At 50.3% G+C, this 16,514-nt stretch overlaps 1 protein-coding gene across 1 annotated transcript; it reads right to left on the bottom strand.

Annotated features, from left to right (window-relative positions):
- Window positions 1-433: 433 nt before the first annotated feature.
- On the bottom strand, window positions 434-10,083 carry BOLA3 (bolA family member 3). Its single transcript, XM_028116126.2, has 4 exons — window positions 9,992-10,083; window positions 7,506-7,629; window positions 5,628-5,716; window positions 434-679 (listed from the first exon to the last, which is right to left on the bottom strand). Exons 1-4 carry the CDS (start codon window positions 10,043-10,045, stop codon window positions 614-616), a joined length of 333 nt encoding a protein of 110 aa, XP_027971927.1. The 5' UTR covers window positions 10,046-10,083; the 3' UTR covers window positions 434-613.
- Between the last annotated feature and the right edge of the window lie 6,431 nt (window positions 10,084-16,514).

The raw sequence follows: 16,514 nt of genomic DNA, 5'->3' as shown, positions 1-16,514 counted from the left end.
GAGATGGGCTGCACCTCCCTCCAAGATGCGGAGGGCGGGGCATCTTCAAGCACGAAGACGACCTTGACCCTGCCATCCCAGACTCCTCAGGGTGCACTCCAGGGAGTCAGAAAGTGAAGGTCTAAGATCACTCTTGTAAAAAGTTTAGAGGGGGAGGGAAAGCCAGGCATTCGACCAAGGAAACAGCAAAACCAAAGGACATATTTTTTCTCTTCTCTTTTTCTCTTTTCTTTTGGGTAAGATTAAGGGGCCTTAATAGCAGTTTCCTAGAGAAGAAGAAACAAGAAAGTCTCTTGACATGACAGAACGAGCTGGTACTCCCCTCCATGTGTGTAGCAACAGGACACAACTGAAAAGGACGGGACACCTTTGGACAGAGGACACTGCCTCCGAAACAGAGGAACCAGACGCATCACCAATGACTCTTCGAAGGTTTCGGTTGTCTGTTGCCTTTAATTAAACTCTAAATAGAGAACATATTCTTCTATGATTATAATATGGAAATGTCTATGAACAAAATAGATAACTTGTTTGGCAAAGGCCTAGGAAAGGATGGTGTCAGCCAAGTTCATCCAAGGCGTCAAGCAGCAGCATCTACGAGGCCAGGACGTGGTCAGTGTTTGGGGACGGAGGTAAATATCCGCAATCCGTGCATCCCTTTGATTTCTTCTTTCAGTGCCTAAGTAAGGAGAAGAGCATCACTGTTTTGCATCTGACACCGAGCACAGTAAGTCTCTCTGAGAGTATCTGTATATAGCTCTGTCTCCGTAGGAGGCGCTGCTCGTGCTTTGTCTGAGCAGTTTTCCCTTTTTTTTAGAAAATAGTTTTTTGTTTTTTTGAATCAATGTCTAATGAGGCTCAAAAATCAAAAGTTATAGAAAGGCATGCAGTGAAGTTTCCCCCCTCCACCTGCCCTGCACCACCTCCCCATTCCCACCTCCATCCCCAAAGGAGAGAAGTGGTGTCAATTTCTTGTATGTCTTTGCAATGACTGAAAAATGCATGTTTAAGCTAACATGAATATATATCCACCCTGCTACCTTTTATTTTTTTTTAAAGATTTTTATTTATTTATTTGACAGAGAGAGACACAGCGAGAGAGGGAACACAAGCAGGGGCAGTGGGAGAGGGAGAAGCAGGCTTTTCGTTGGGGGTGGAGCAGGGAGCCTGAAGCGGGCCTCGATCCCAGGACCCTGAGATCATGACCTGAGCCAAAGGCAGACGTCTAATGACTGAGCCACCCAGGCACCCCCACCCTGCTACCTTTTAATAACATAAATGGTAGCATGTCAAACACATTGTTCTACACCTCCCCTTCTCCACCAGCCCCTGGAGATCTTAACTGTGTACAGCTGGTGGGCCTACCAATTTGCCTGGTCTTTAGGTAGCTATGTGCCTCTGGCCCAGCCTGGTTGGTCCAGGGGTGACACATGACCCAAACTGGGCCAATCAGAATCTCTGCTGGGATTTCTCCCTGTGGAGCCTTGTCTCTTGGGTCACCATACTTGAACAATGTCAACTGGAGGTGGCTGGGGGCCATGTTCTCCAACAAAAAGGGAAAACCCATCTCCAGTAGGAGAAAATGAGGCCAAAACACAGAAGCCAAAAGCTCAGCGAGGGGGAGAGAGAGAGAACATGAAAAAGAGCAAGCAGATGAGCTTAAGACCCTGAATCTAGATATGCCAGAAACCAGATAATTTAACTGCACAGGCCAATTAATCCCCTTTGTTTGCTGTTGCTAGCTTACAACAACAAAAAAATTCCTAACATGTGCAGTCAGTTTATGGGGAAGGATCCTTAGAGATAATCTAGTCCTATCCCTTTCTTTGATAAAAGACACAGAATCTACCCCGTCCAAACCCAGCAAGTGAGGAACAGAATCAGGACCTGACCCCTGATGTTCTGGCGACTCCTCGTTCCCCTTGGGCTCCTGTCCCACCCTGATGCTAGGAGCTGCTGTGTGCTGGGAGCCAATGAACTGCGCTGTCCCTTCCATATTCACCGGCAGCCCCCTCAACTCTGTAGACAACAGAAATACTCTGGGGAAAAAGCCTCATGTCATGTCATGGCGGGGGGGCGGGGAAGGGAACACAGCCCCCTGGGCCCCAAGCTCTCTGCTTTCTGCAGGCACAGAATGCCCCCTAAAGGCTGTCCCTGTCCCTGTGTTTGGGCTGTCACCTGGGCCACAATCCTTAAAGCCTCCTTGGCTAGGCGTGGGCCCAGCCGCCCTTCACGTGGAAAGCCTTGACTCCTCATGCCCCGTGCACACAGCCCTCCCAGTGCCTTCTACCAGCTCTTTCGCAGGCTTCTAAGGGCCTGTGACCCAGGTCACAGTATCTCCCAGCTACAGGGGGCCTTAAAGTTCACGCGGGTCACTTCACAGTTGAGGTCCTGGTAGGGAAGTGACTTAGCCATAGCCCCACAGTTCACAAGATGTAGTTTGGGTAAACATTTCTCAGTGTCCGCTATTGTGGTGGGGTCGCAGGTGCAAAAGGCAAAGGGAAGTAATACAAGGGCACACAAAACGGACATGGCACACGGTGACAGCCATTGCCGGACCATGAGGCCACGAGCGCTGCTGTGGGTGTGGGGAGGGAGCCAGCCTTCACTGGCCGTGCGTGGAGCAGGGCAGCTGGAGTGGGACAGGCAGGGGGACCACGTGCCGGGCCCAGGAGGGAAGGCCAGGGACCTGCCACGATGCACGGGGGGAGGCCTGGCTGTGAGTCAGGAGCGGGCAGTGCGAGACTGAGGCAGGCTCCGGGGGGGGGGTGGGGCTGGACTCCCCGGGCACTCAGGGCACCCGCTGCAGGGCTCCGGGCAGGGGAGGCATGGGCTGAGGCACCCTCAGGGGCAGGTGAACGGGCAACAGGCAGGAAAGGGGCTGGAGAAGGGGAGAGGACGACTGCTATTGGCCGAATGCCTTCCACAGGTGTCACGAGGCTGGGCACGTGGGGCCAACACCTCATGCGATCTTTGCCAACACAGACACTGAGGCTTGGGTCCTGCCGTGAAGCAGCCAGCCAAGAAGAAAACAGCTTCCTCCAACACAAAAGGGAACTCAGGGGCGCCTGGGGGGCTCAGTCGTTGAGCGTCTGCCTTCGGCTCAGGTCATGGTCCCAGCTCCTGGGATCGAGCCCCGCATCGGGCTCCCTGCTCAGTGGAGGGCCTGCTTCTCCCTCTGCCTCCGCCATTCCCTCTGCTTGTGCGCTCATTCTCTCTCTCTCTCTCTGTCAAATTTTCTGAGAGAGCTCATCTTTGTCCCTGGCTGCCTGAAGAGCTGTTCCTCCACTGAACGATCGCAAACAAGTGCCTTGTGGGCGCCTGGGTGGCTCAGTTGGTTAAGCGTCTGCCTTCGGCTCAGGTCATGGTCCCAGGGTTCTGGGATCGAGCCCCGCATCGGGCACCCTGCTCCGCGGGAAGCCTGCTTCTCCCTCTCCCACTCCCCCTGCTTGTGTTCCCTCTCTGGCTGTGTCTCTGTCAAATAAATAAAATCTTAAAAAAAAAAAAAAGCGAACTCAGTGCTCACTCCTCTCCCTGGGGCTGTTCGTCAGGGGCAGGAATAGGATGGATGCCATCCCTGGGGCCGGGCCCAAAGTCAACACCAATGACTATTCCAGAAGAGAAGGCTGATGAACCCTGGGAGCTGAACGAGGCCAGGATACATGTCGGCAGGGTCCCTGAGGAACTGCACATTCCTGCTGAGGGTGGAGCAGGTGTGAGTCGTGACAGCAGGGACGCCCATCCCCAGGCAATCAGGCAGGGACTGTCTGACCAGCAGTGGATTCCAGTATCAGATGGGCCAGGTGGCCTTTTCAGGGCCTTTTGGGCCTGAGAGTCTCAATTCTATTAGGGTGACTAAGCAAGATCGACGAGAAAACTTCACCCAGCCCAGGCCCACCAGGCCCCCACCCGGCTTCTCTCGCTCGGAGGGTGCCGGGGGAAGTCCGAGTTCTGCAGGGGTCCAGAGGAAGCCTTGAGCCCATGACATTCCCCCAAACCCAGGGAATGGCTGCCTTCCCCCCTCCAGCCAACACGGTGCAGGCTCTGCCCAATGCTGTGGACAAGGATGACAACGGTGACGGCCGCTGACGTTTACCGAGGGCTTACGAGCTGTCAGACTGCGTTCTGAGTGCCACGCATGTGCTCTACCACTAATTTGCAAAACAGCCCTTTGAGGCAAGTACTGTTTCTCTCCCTGGTGACAGATTAAAGAACCGAGGCACGGGGAGGTTGAGTAAGTTGCTCAGGATCACACAGCTAGAAAGTAGCAGAGCCCACATACGTAATGTGGGCAGACAGACTCCAGAAACTGCATCCTTAACCACTTGTATCGGTGGCCCCAGGCCAGGGAATGCACTCAAATTCACAGCGCCCCTCAGAGCCCAGGCACACCAGGCAGCCTGAGGAGTTCTAGGGACAAAACCCAAAGTCCTGCTTTTGGGGACAATTTGGGCCCGTCAGGTCCTCCCTGTCTTGCCTTGGCTCCCACCCCTGAGATCACACGGGACTAGAAGTACTTTTGGGGGAGCAGAGTGGCCGTTCTACCCCAGACCTCCCAGCAGACCCTCAGCATGCCATATGGACGAAGGTGTCCGCGTGCAAATGAAGGACTGGGCTCCTTGAGGAAGTCAAAGATGGATCCAAAAGGGAACAGCCCACAGAGGAATGACAGGGCCAAGGGACAGAGAGCAGGGATGTAAGTATCCAGGACACAAGGCAGAGAACGCTGGAGTCAGAAGGTGCGGGGACATTCATGCCCTGCCAGGCAGGTGGACATGGTGGAGGGGGGGCAGCATTTGAGCTGGGTGCCAGAGGAGAGGAAGGGAACCCAGGCAGGAGGGCTGATCTGGGCAAAGGTCCAGAAGCACAGACAGAACAACGGGCAGGGGCCAAGGGAGGCTTCGTTCGGGGAAGGGTGGGGAAAGCCTGGAACAGCAGTCTGGGACACCTGAACTGGATACACAAGGGGCCACAGAGGGACTCTCATGACCAGAGCTGTGCTAGACAAAAATGAAACTAGTTCACAATGTGCAAGACCTTCCAGAATGATGTCAGACACACCTGCTGCAGGAGGGTGACTACAGATACAGGCCAGGGCCCAGGCTGGTATAAATCCCAAGTAAAATAAGCATAGATCATGAATAAACTGGACCTTAGTCTGGTTAAATCTGATGTTCCAGACCCCCATATCCTGTCACTGGGTCTGGGGCAGCTGGAGCAATTCTCAATCATGCCATGCCTCAATTTACCCATCTGTACAAAGCAGTCCAAAGAAACGCTAAAAAAAAAAAATCTTCAAATCTACAAAAACATCTATTTTTTAGTACTTGTATGTTTACAGATATATACAGTAAACATTGGTAGCATTATACAAAAAAATACAGAAGGAAATGCAAAATAACTATTGGGTGGCTTCTTTTCAATTCTGAATAAAATTCCTGTTTGCCCACCGTCTGATTCCAGGTAAGTTCCAGATTGCATTTTGCTCAGGTCCTGAATGCTGTCTGCATGAGCGTGGTATTGCCTTATTCTTTCCCAGGGCTGACAGTTAAAACACCATCCCCGCTTGTCAGGCCCTTTAAGATGCTGGAGACCAATGGCAACGGAGCCGTGTTGCTTCTACTGACCTGATTTACCATCTGGTGCTGCTGGACAGTTCTCTTCTCCTTAAATTCTTCTGACTCGATCCGGATTTCATACATCGCCCCACAGCCTCCTGAAATAAACATGACTCAAAAGTGTTTCAATTATTAACTTACGGTAGCCACGGTCCCATATGTCCTCAAAGTACCGTACAATCCAAAGAAGGTCTGAATATTCTTATTCAGCAGAAAGTTGCTAATACGGTTAGAAAAACCTCACGGCTGACGACCGGACCACATGCTCCCCATGGGGCTGCCTCAATCCAAAATATGCTCTTCCTTTCGCAAGTCAGCTACACTTACCCAGGATTATGCCTTGTGGGGCATGGAAGGTAAGGCACAAAGCACAGAAAGCCTAGGAAATGTTGGTTTGCTTCGTATTTCTGTTGAGTAGACCAAGAAACCCCCTGGAAGAGGAGGGGTGGGAAAGGCTGAATTTCCATGTTCGACCTACCAAAGGAGCAGCAGTCAGTATTTTTAAAAATGCAAAAATACACTAAAGTTTGGTTTGAAAATACCCTGTGTAATAGAGCTGCGTGGGTCTCTCTCTCTCTTTCTTTTTTTTTCTTTTTGGATTTTATTTATTTATTTGAAAGAGAGACCAAACACAAGCAGGGGCAGCAACAGAGGCAGAGGGAGAAGCAGGTTTCCCACAGAGCAGGGAGCCCGACGTGGGGCTCGATCCCAGGACCCCGAGATCAAGACCTGAGCCAAAGGCAGAAGCTTCACCAACTGAGCCAGCCAGGCGGCCCTGCCCAGGGCTCTCTTCAGCCCCTCCTGGTCTGTGAGCAGCCTCAAGGGTCTCATCCCGGGCTCCCTTGGGGAGGGAACAGCTTTCTGGTCAAGCTGTCTGTGGCAGACACATCCACCCACACCCACGTGGCCGGCGAGCTTGTGCCGATGACCGACACAAGTGTGCCGCCCTAGCATGAACCAGCGTGGGCAAGAGAGAACATGTCCCCTGTGCTGGGAGCACCCGGCTAGTTTATGAGAAGTGCAAGTTACTCAGCAGGCTTTATGCGCACCAGGAACCAAGCTGTCCGGCCTCGGTTCCCTTTCCACACTCCGTTCAGGGCGAGGCAGAGCCAGACGGAAGGTCAAGTTCCAGTTCTGCCTGACCTGGGCCTGGGGCAGGTATAGGACTGAGAACGTCATGGCAATGCAGGGTGCCAAAGACACATGTGGATATGGAGAGATGCAGGTGGACGCCCACCTAACTGCCCCCGCTAAGCTGTTCCACACGTGCGTCTGGACAAAGGCCCTGTCCTGGCCTGTGGTTGCAGAACTTGCCTCCCCAGCCCGTTCTTAACATGCAGCCAGTCTGACTTCTGAGGCGCCTGGGGCTGGCAACTGGACTCAGGACAGAGTCCGCCTGTGTCCCCCTGTGTCCTGGTGCTGGTTCCAGTTCTGCCGCGTCCTCCCTGGGAGGGGCTGAGCAGGTTGTTTGGCCTTTCTGAGCTCGGCTCCTCATGGGGAAAGTAAGGCAGTTATTTTCAAAAGGATAAAATCCTTCTGGGATCCGCCCCAGCTCTAACATTCTAGGGTGTCAGGAGAATGTGGCAAAATTAATGTTCATCTGGAAGTCAAATTAAAGGCTGTGGGCCTGAGTCCTAGGGAGACCGAGAGCCGGGCCAGGCTAGCAACCACGAGTCCTCCCAGCTGGGCCTTATCCTCACAAAGTTTCCCTCCGACGCTTCCACATCCCCACCTCCAGCCATCAGCTGGGAGAGACTGAATTCCATCTGTCCAAAAGCCACACGTACCGAGAAGCCGCTGATGGTGAGTGCGCTCTGCCCAGCGCCCCAGCCCTGCGGAGGGCAAAATCCTAGCAGACCCGGTGGGAAAGATGAGAGAAAACCTCACCTGAAATGTCAGTGACTTGGATAGCTGTAGCTCCAGGAAACCTTTCTTTGAGAACTTGGGTCACTCTGAGCTCCCCCTCAGTTTGCGAGGCAAATGTTCGTTGGACACAGTGGAGAAGAGGAAGCTGCCACAGAACAGAGGAGAGTCATGGCCGAGCGAGATGATGGTGCCCGCAGGCCGGGCCTGGTCACTGTGCAGGCCCCACCTGCCACTGCCCCGCCAGCCAGGGCCCAGGCCCCCCGCCAGCATGGCCATGCGCTGCATCCCAGGGACTGCGTGGCATCGCATGTCCACTGAAGCTCCCCAAGGCACAGAATAAACTCCTTGGGGAGTTGGTGAGGGTGGGGAGTGGAATTGTAAATAACTCACTTTGACTTCAGAGCAAGACAAACTTAACAGATCTTGAACTCCTCATGATAATGCTGTCAGAGAGACACCATCGTGGTGTCAGTTTTGGAGGTGAAGAAACGAGGGGACTACGGCATGTGCTAAGGTCGGGTCCACTGGTGAGATGTGGAGCCAGAGGCCAGGCAGCCCGCCTCACACATGCCTCCCCGGGCCAGCGTGCCACTGACCATGTGCTGCTGAGACCAAATGCCACCTGTCCTTTAGGCCTGATTCACATTCCACACCCTCCAGTGGGATGTGGCCTTGTGAGCTACTGCTCACTAAGCAGGCTACACTTTGCTACATGTACTAATTCTTACTGGGGAGAAGCAGCAGAATTCTGTTAAAGGACCTGAAGGAGAAACATTTATTTACCACTGGCAACAACACTCCCTCTGCCCCCAGTGGCTACCATAGGGAACCAGTGCTTCTCGCAGGGACATGTCTCAACCCTTATGGGAGAGAGAGAAAAAAACCAGGTCTGCAGCCCTTTGACTGGGTTGAGCACATGCTAAAAGGGAGACTGAAAAGAGCGCATCGCAGGCCCTGAATGTCAGGCTAAAGATCTTGGGGTTTGTTAGGCCTCTTGGTGCCAAAGTAACCTGCACAAAACAGTGCCTTTTGAAGCTAGTCAGTTAAGATGCCCAGATGAGAGGTATTACAAAGGGAGTAGCCTGGGCATCAGACTGGAGGGGGGTGACAGATGGGACACACAAGCGCTGTTCATCTAGTGCTGGTGCTGAAGGTACCATCCCTTCACCCTTCAGTGCCACCTGTCCTCAGGCTGTCCCTGATGGCCCAGAGCAGGGTCCTGTGTTAGAGACTCTCAAAGTACCTTCTTTTTTTTAAAGTAGGCTCCACACCCAGCATGGAGCCCAGTGCAGGGCTTGAACTCACCACCCTGAGTTCAAGACTTGAGCTGAGATCAAAAGTCCGGTGCTTAACCGACTGAGCCACCCAGGTGCCCCTTGAAGCACCTTCTTTAAAATGACCTGTGCACTGGCTCTTTCACTAGCTGGTTTCAAAGGCCAAGAATGAGTCTATCCTGTTACTGCAGCCTTCCAAAGCTGGGCCAGGACAGGCCCTCTGGGAGACTTGGGTGATGGATGGATGAACGAATGAACACAGTGAGCACACCATTCACGGCATGCCTACTCGCACCTGCAAAGAAATCTCAATTCTAGCAGGCAGTTGAAATGCAGGTCAGAAGAAAGGTCTGGAGTAAGACTGAGTGCCGTGTGGAGGGGCAGAAACTTGATGTTGGGGGCCTGGCTAAAATTGGGATGGAGGAGGGGGGTGTGGAGCCTCCTCTGAGGACAGAGCCTTGGGGAACAAAGGCAGAGGGTAACCAGGTGGCAGGCAGAAGCAGAAATCGCTAAGGGCTGAGGGTACTTAGCATTGCTGATTTCTTGGGAGGTCTTTCCTCCGTTTTAGCTAATCTGTAGGCAGTGGCCTTTACACGAGCAATCTACTGACAAAATCCCTAGAATCCTGACTGTCCCGCTGAAAGTCACCAGCTCTTTATACTCAGTGGAGGCGCGTTCAAGAGCGGCAGGCTAGGAGGAAGAAGGGAAGAGCAAAGTGGATGAAGTGAGGAAAGGATGACTCAGAAACGAGGAGAGAAAATTCAGAGAGCGCGTGGGGAGTGCCCTCTGCTGGGCTTCTACTCAGGGCGTGTGGGGCTTGGAGAGGGCACAGAGGCTGGGAGGACTTGCCCAAAGCCCAGACCCTCGCACTCTCCGGCACCCACGCCAGGACTCCGGGCTGTGACTGCTATGTCTCCGGCTCAGTACATCAACACCGCTTTCTCCACGCCCGCGGGATCACGACGGTTTCTGTGTCTGGTCCCCTCGCCCCCCCACCTCCACCGGCTCGGGAGCTCCGCCAGCGCGCGCCGGGGCCTGCCACTTCTCCGAGCCCCGCCGCCCCTGCCCACTGAAGGACCCAACCCACTAGGAATGAATGAGAGAAAGGAAAGGGAGGCCCCCGGGCCCTGCGCCGCGCTCTACGGGAGCCGGTCCTCGAGCCCCAGCCGCGGCCAGCCCCGCGGCCCCTCGGCAGCTCCCGCCCGGGAAGAGCAGCCCGGCCCCGCTGCTCACCCCGCGGATCCCACGGAGCAGCGGCGCTGCCGTGGCCGGGCTCCACGCCGCCATGCCCGGCCAACGCGGCCCGCCGCCTGAGGTCGCCGCGTCCCCTGAGAGGCGCGGAGCCGGGGACCCGGAGCCGCCGCCGCGGACGAGGCCGCCCCCTGCCGCCCGGAGGCCGCGAGCCGCCCCGCTCGGGCCGCGTCCTCGCCCCGGGGACGCCTCCCCGGAACCTGCTGCCCCGCCCGCTCGCGACCCTACCCGGCCCGGTCAGCGCCGCGCTCCGCCGGCCTCCGGGGGTCGTTCCGCCAGCGGGCCCTTCTTGCGCAGCCTGGGGACGCCCGGGGTTCTCGGCCCCCCGATCTGAGCTGCTCACACGCCAGTGCACCTCGCGCCCTCGGTAGGACATCTCCCTTGCCATCCCCACCGCCCGCAACCTGGCTTCCAAACTGGGGAGTGTGGGTTTCTCCCTCCAGAACAGGCGAGCCGTGGAGGGACATTAAGTAGGGGAGTCGTTTTCAGATTTGAGTTTTAGAAAGACCGTTCGGGCTCCTGCGAAGACGAGGGGCTGTAGGGGGCTGACACTGGAGACGAGGACAGAAGTTCTGAGGCTACCGCAATGGTCCGGGCGAGATTTGAGGTCTCGACGAGAGCTGGGGCCGCAGGGATGGAGGAGTGGATCTGGATACTTGGGAGGGGAAGGGAATGGAGTGACTGGATTGGGCGGCGAGGGTGAGAAAGATGTATGGCGTGGACAGTGCGATGGGTGGAGGAGGGCGAGGTCTGGAGTGAAGGGGGCCGACAAACTCAGTTTTGGTTTTGCCTGAGTTTAAGGTGCCTGCAGGACACGGCCCAGCAGAGAAGTAGCCTGGAATCACAGACCGTGGAGTCCTGAGAATGTAGTGGAAGCTGCCGCCTTAAGGACGGTAAGATTATCCAGCCAACCTGCCCCACCTCTGAACTGATTCAGACAGACGTCAAGGCCGGAATTCGACGAAGCCCATTCTCTCTCTAGCAGTATATTTGGGCAGCATGTGGTCTGGTATACCCTGCAGGCTTCACCAATTCCTTTTGCTATTGCGTTCCCGCCTATGCAATCAGTATGTTCAACATGTTCATCCAAGCCTTGCACTTGGATAAGTTGGACGACCTACAGTTGCTCTTTAAAGTGATCACCTATATATATATGCGTATTCATTCCAGTATTGACTTCTGTGTTTTGGGTCTCATAATTTCTCCTTTGGATTACTCTAATAACCTTTCTCACACTTATTGCTTGATTCCTTAAAACTCATGGTCGGTGGGATTAGGAATAACTTGCTAACTTTCATTTTTCTTCACGGGTGTTAATTAAAACTACCAAAAATATTTTTCCCATTGTGTAGTAGTGAACCACCCTTTGCTCCTTGTACCACACAGTTCAGATAGGGTCGACCTGTCCCCAGCTCCGAGTGTGGTCACATGACCCAGGTCTGGCCCATCAGGCACAGATTGGTTTGGGTTGGTTCACATGGTCTGAGCCAGCCCAGTGAGAGTTGGTCTAGAGACTCGCCCGGCACTAAGGAGAAGAAACGGTCCTTTGCCACTGAGCGCCTGCAGCTGGCTGCCACCTTTGTAATCATGTGCGCAGCACCCATTTTGGAAATGAAATAGATACAGAAGTTGTTGAGAGACAGATGCTTGCCACCGTTTGTCAAATAGTGCCAGAAATGAGCACTAAAGTCCTTTTAGTTGGTTGGGTTTGTTACTTGTAAGAGACCCACCTTAAACTCACTGATTTGTATTTGCCGAATTCCTCTTTTATTGAAAATCAGTACTTTTGCTTATCTTCAACCTTCCTCTCCTTCCTAATTTCACGATCGTTCACATTATTATTATTGTTATTTTGGACCGTCACTCTGCCCTAGTATCCAGTATCCTCCCCTTTGTGTCTCTACACTGCCGTCAGAGCCATCTGAAGTGAAAACCTGTCCATTATTTGCTTATCTAAAATCCTCTGACCCTCCATCACCTACTGGCAAAAATCCAAGTTCTTTCATATGATTTAACCCCTACCTACCTGTCCAACTGGAATCCACCCTTCAGTAATACTGGACGGCTGGTACCTCCCTGTACAAACTATGCTACAAGCTTGCTTATGTGGTTACCCATCTTATAAGCCGGCTCAAGCCTTGTCTTCTCCAGGCAGCTGCCTCTGATGGCCCCACAGTAAGCTTAGGGGCCCACAACTTACGCATAACTTTTATTGCCCCTATGGCAATCAGATAACTCTACCAATTTATGTAGGTGTGTGTTTTTCCCAGTGGTCCCTGAGCTCCACCCCAGTCTCTTGATTTAGTCTTGCCAGCTGCCCAGCTTGGCATAGAACAAAAAGTGCACACACACACACTAGGATTACTGAACAGAGCTGAACAGTGGTTTAGCCATTCTAGCTCCAGAGTGTGAATTTGAACCTTTTTAGGAAAGGATTTGCAGAACAATCTCACCAATCCTGGGCTTCCAAATTAGTTCCAATTTAACATTTCAAGTGTAACTTTTTATGATAGAAGCAAATAAAAGGCCAGTTTTACTTTGTTATGATTAAAAGTATAATAGCTTTAGTCCCAGGAAATGGGTCTATCCCTTCTGCATTTTATTCTTTTTTGCCCTGAATTTGAGATTCTCTTATATTCACTTATATTGGTCCATGGTCACTCATATTTACATCTGAGCTAATCGCAAAATTAGTCGCAAAATCGCAAAATTAATCCTCTTCAGGAGGATCTCTTTGGATACATCTTTTTTTACCTCATAGGTATGAGTATAAATCATGGTCATTTTGTTTTATAGAGCCTCTTAGCACACATGAGCACACAGATTTTACAGATGCATCCCAGAGGAAAAGACTGGTCTCACTATGCAGTAGCTATCTGAAGTCAGAGCATTTGTGCCACCTTCTGAAAAACACCGAAAAATTCTTAACATACCTCTCAGTTACCGCCCCCTTCCTAGGTGGCCGTAAGGATTAAATAAGATAACCTGCTGAAGCCCATTTACAATTGCACCCAAAACCATAAGATACCTAGGAATAAATCTAACCAAAGAGGCAAAGAATCTGTACTCAGAGAACTATAGAATGCTCATGAAAGAAATTGAGGAAGACACAAGGAAATGGAAAAACATTCCATGCTCAGGGATTGGAAGAACAAATATTGTGAAAATGTCTATGCTACCTAGAGCAATGTACACATTTAATGCAATCCCTATCAAAACACCATCCACTTTTTTCAAAGAAATGGGACAAATTAATCCTAAAATTTGTATGGAACCTGAAAAGACCCCGAATAGCCAGAGGAATATTGAAAAAGAAAACCAAAGCTGGTGACATCATAATCCCGGACTTCAAGCTTTATTACAAAGCTGTAATCATCAAGACAGTATGGTACTGGCACAAAAAGAGACACATAGATCAATGGAACAGAATCGAGAGCCCAGAAATGGACCCTCAACTCTATGGTCAACGAATCGACAAAGCCGGAAAGAATGTCCAATGGAAAAAAGACAGTCTCTTCAACAAATGGTGTTGGGAAAATTGGACAGCCACATGCAGAAGAATGAAACTGGACCATTTCTTCACACCACACACAAAAATAGACTCAAAATTGATGAAAGACCTAAATGTGATAGGAATCCATCAAAATCCTAGAGGAGAACACAGGCAGCAACGTCTTCCACCTCAGTCGCAGCAACTTCTTCCTAGAAACTTCGCCAAAGGCAAGGGAAGCAAGGGCAAAAAGGAAGTATTGGGATTTCATCAAGATAAAAAGCTTTTGCACAGCAAAAGAAACAGTCAACAAAACCAAAAGACCCGACAGAATGGGAGAAGATATTTGCAAATGACATATCAGATAAAGGGCTAGTATCCAAAATCTATACAGAACTTATCAAACTCAACACCCAAAGAACAAATAATCCAATCAAGAAATGGGCAGAAGACATGAACAGACATTTCTGCAAAGACATACAAATGGCCAACAGACACATGAAAAAGTGCTCAACAAAGTGCTCAACATTGCTGAGCATCAGGGAAATCCAAACCAAAACCTCAATTAGATACCACCTCACACCTGTCAGAATGGCTAAAATTAACAAGTCAGGAAACAGATGTTGGCGAGGATGTAGAGAAAGGGGAACCCTCCTACACTGTTGGTGGGAATGCAAGCTGGTGCAACCACTCTGGAAAACAGTATGGAGGTTCCTCAGAAAGTTGAAAATAGAGCTACCCTATAACCCAGCAATTGCACTACTGGGTATTTACCCCAAAGATACAAATGTAGTGATCCGAAGGGGTACGTGCACCCTGATGTTTATAGCAGCAATGTCCACAATAGCCGAACTGTGGAAAGAGCCTAGATGTCCATCAACAGATGAATGGATGAAGAAGATGTGGTGTGTGTATATATGTATACACACACACACACACACACACACACGCACGCACGCACAGAATGGAATATTATGCAACCATAAAAAACCCAAAATCTTTCCATTTGCAACAACGTGGATGGATAGAGGGTATTATGCTAAGTGAAATAAGTCAATCAGAGAAAGACAATTATCATATGATCTCACTGATTTGAGGAATTTGAGAAACAAGACAGAGGATCATAGGGGAAGGGAGGGAAAAAATGAAACAAGATGAAACCAGAGAGGGAGACAAACCATAAGAGTTTCTTAATCTCAGGGAACAAACTGAGGGTAACTGGAGTGGTGGGGGGTGGGAGGGATGGGGTGGCTGGGTGATGGACACTGGGGAGGGTATGTGCTATGGTGAGCGCTGTGAATTGTGTAAGACTGATGAATCACAGACCTGTACCCCTGAAACAAATTATACATTATATGTTAATAAAAAAAAGATAACCTGCTGAAGGACTCCCCTAAACAGGTAGGCTCCCCTAAAGAAGTGGTATTCAAAGCGCTCATCAACCACAAGAACTTGACCAGAATCTGAATCAGTAATTGACTTCCTTCACTTAGCAAATACGCTACAAAAAATGTCCGTTGAGCTTAACAGTGTGCTCAGAAACTTACATTCTAGTGAAAACTCCCTTATCTTTTCACAAAGCAGGAACAGAAAGTTCAGGGCAGGAGCCAGTCCCAAGTTTTTCCAACAACCAGCATCAATTTTGCTGTGAACTCTAAACCTCCAAGTAAAATCCAGAAACTTCCCCAGCCTCTCTAGCAGCCAGGACAGGGGTATATGACTTAGGATCTACCAAATCTGAGGTGCCCATTATGTTTTTTGGTTTTTTTTGTCCCCACCCATGTACATTTTTTATTCTAAGACAGGAAAGGAAGACAGTTTTAGGTAAAATTCTTTATTCTGGTCAGCGCTGATGCATCTGGCTTTTGGGAGGCGCTGACGCAGAGACTGACATCTAGTGGCCAGCAATAATGGTGCAGGCGGTAGTGTCCATTCCAAGGCCTTCAGTGTTATTAGCTAGAGGGCCTGAGACATGGTTTAGACACTGTAGCTTTGAAGCCTGACTCCGGCCCTCCCAAAGGTTACTTGGGTTATTCTACTATTCATTTATAAAGTTTAAAATAGCTTTCAAAATTAGACATTAGACATCCTTACATTTTTATGAGCGATTTTAATCCTATTGAAATGTAACAATCAAAAAAAATCCAAAACTGATCAAGTTTATATCTTATACAAAATAGGAGTGTTAACGCATATTATTTAGCCATATTAACTTCTAAATTTTAACTCTAATCAAAAGGTCAAAACAATTCTAGCATTGCTATCTTGAATTAAAATTAGGCACCTGTAATTTGGACCTCTAAAAATAACTCATATTTCTCCTACGGGAACAAAAACTGGCTATTTGGGGTGGGCGGTCTTATGATGAGCATGCAGTTCAAGGTCAGATAATCATGAGTCCATTCTCTCCTCTTCCCTTTTCTCAACCCACAACCAGGAATATGCAAGAAAGAAATCAGCTTGGTTAGTGCAGGAGACTACTAATTTTTTGTCTGGGATGGGTTTTAGCCACTGTAATCGTAGGTCTAGTTTGTTTCTTGAGGGTGGGTCCTTGGTATTATAGAATATTTATTTAGGAACTTCTCTTTCCTCTAAGAGTTAAGGAAACATTTTAGCTACTAAATGATAAGCAAAGACAACCTTCTATAGAAGCAAAAATCTTAAGTTTCACATTTAAATAGAAGTAAGTGTGAGGGGCGCCTAGGTGGCTCAGTCGGCTTTGTGTTTGACTTGGTCTGGGCTCTGGCCGTGGTCTCGGCTCTGGCCGTGGTCTCAGGGTCATGAGATCCAGCCAGTGTTGAGTCTGCTTGCCTCTCTCCCTCCCCTGTGGTCCCTCCCCCTGCCGCTCAGGGGGACATGCATGTGCACTCTCTCTCAAATAAAATCTTAAAAAAAGTGTTGAGACACTTTAATCAGTCATTTCTTTTAATATATTTTATTCTGATGAAGTTACAAAAGTAGATACAAAATACTTTCTTTAAAAGTACAATTAACTGACTTAGAAAAATAGATAAA

Source organism: Eumetopias jubatus, unplaced genomic scaffold (assembly GCF_037043125.1).
Source record: "Eumetopias jubatus isolate StellerSeaLion01/CBP00866 unplaced genomic scaffold, mEumJub1_p1.0 scaffold_9, whole genome shotgun sequence".
Classification (NCBI taxonomy): domain Eukaryota; kingdom Metazoa; phylum Chordata; class Mammalia; order Carnivora; family Otariidae; genus Eumetopias; species Eumetopias jubatus.
This window is presented reverse-complemented; position numbering and strand designations above follow the sequence as displayed.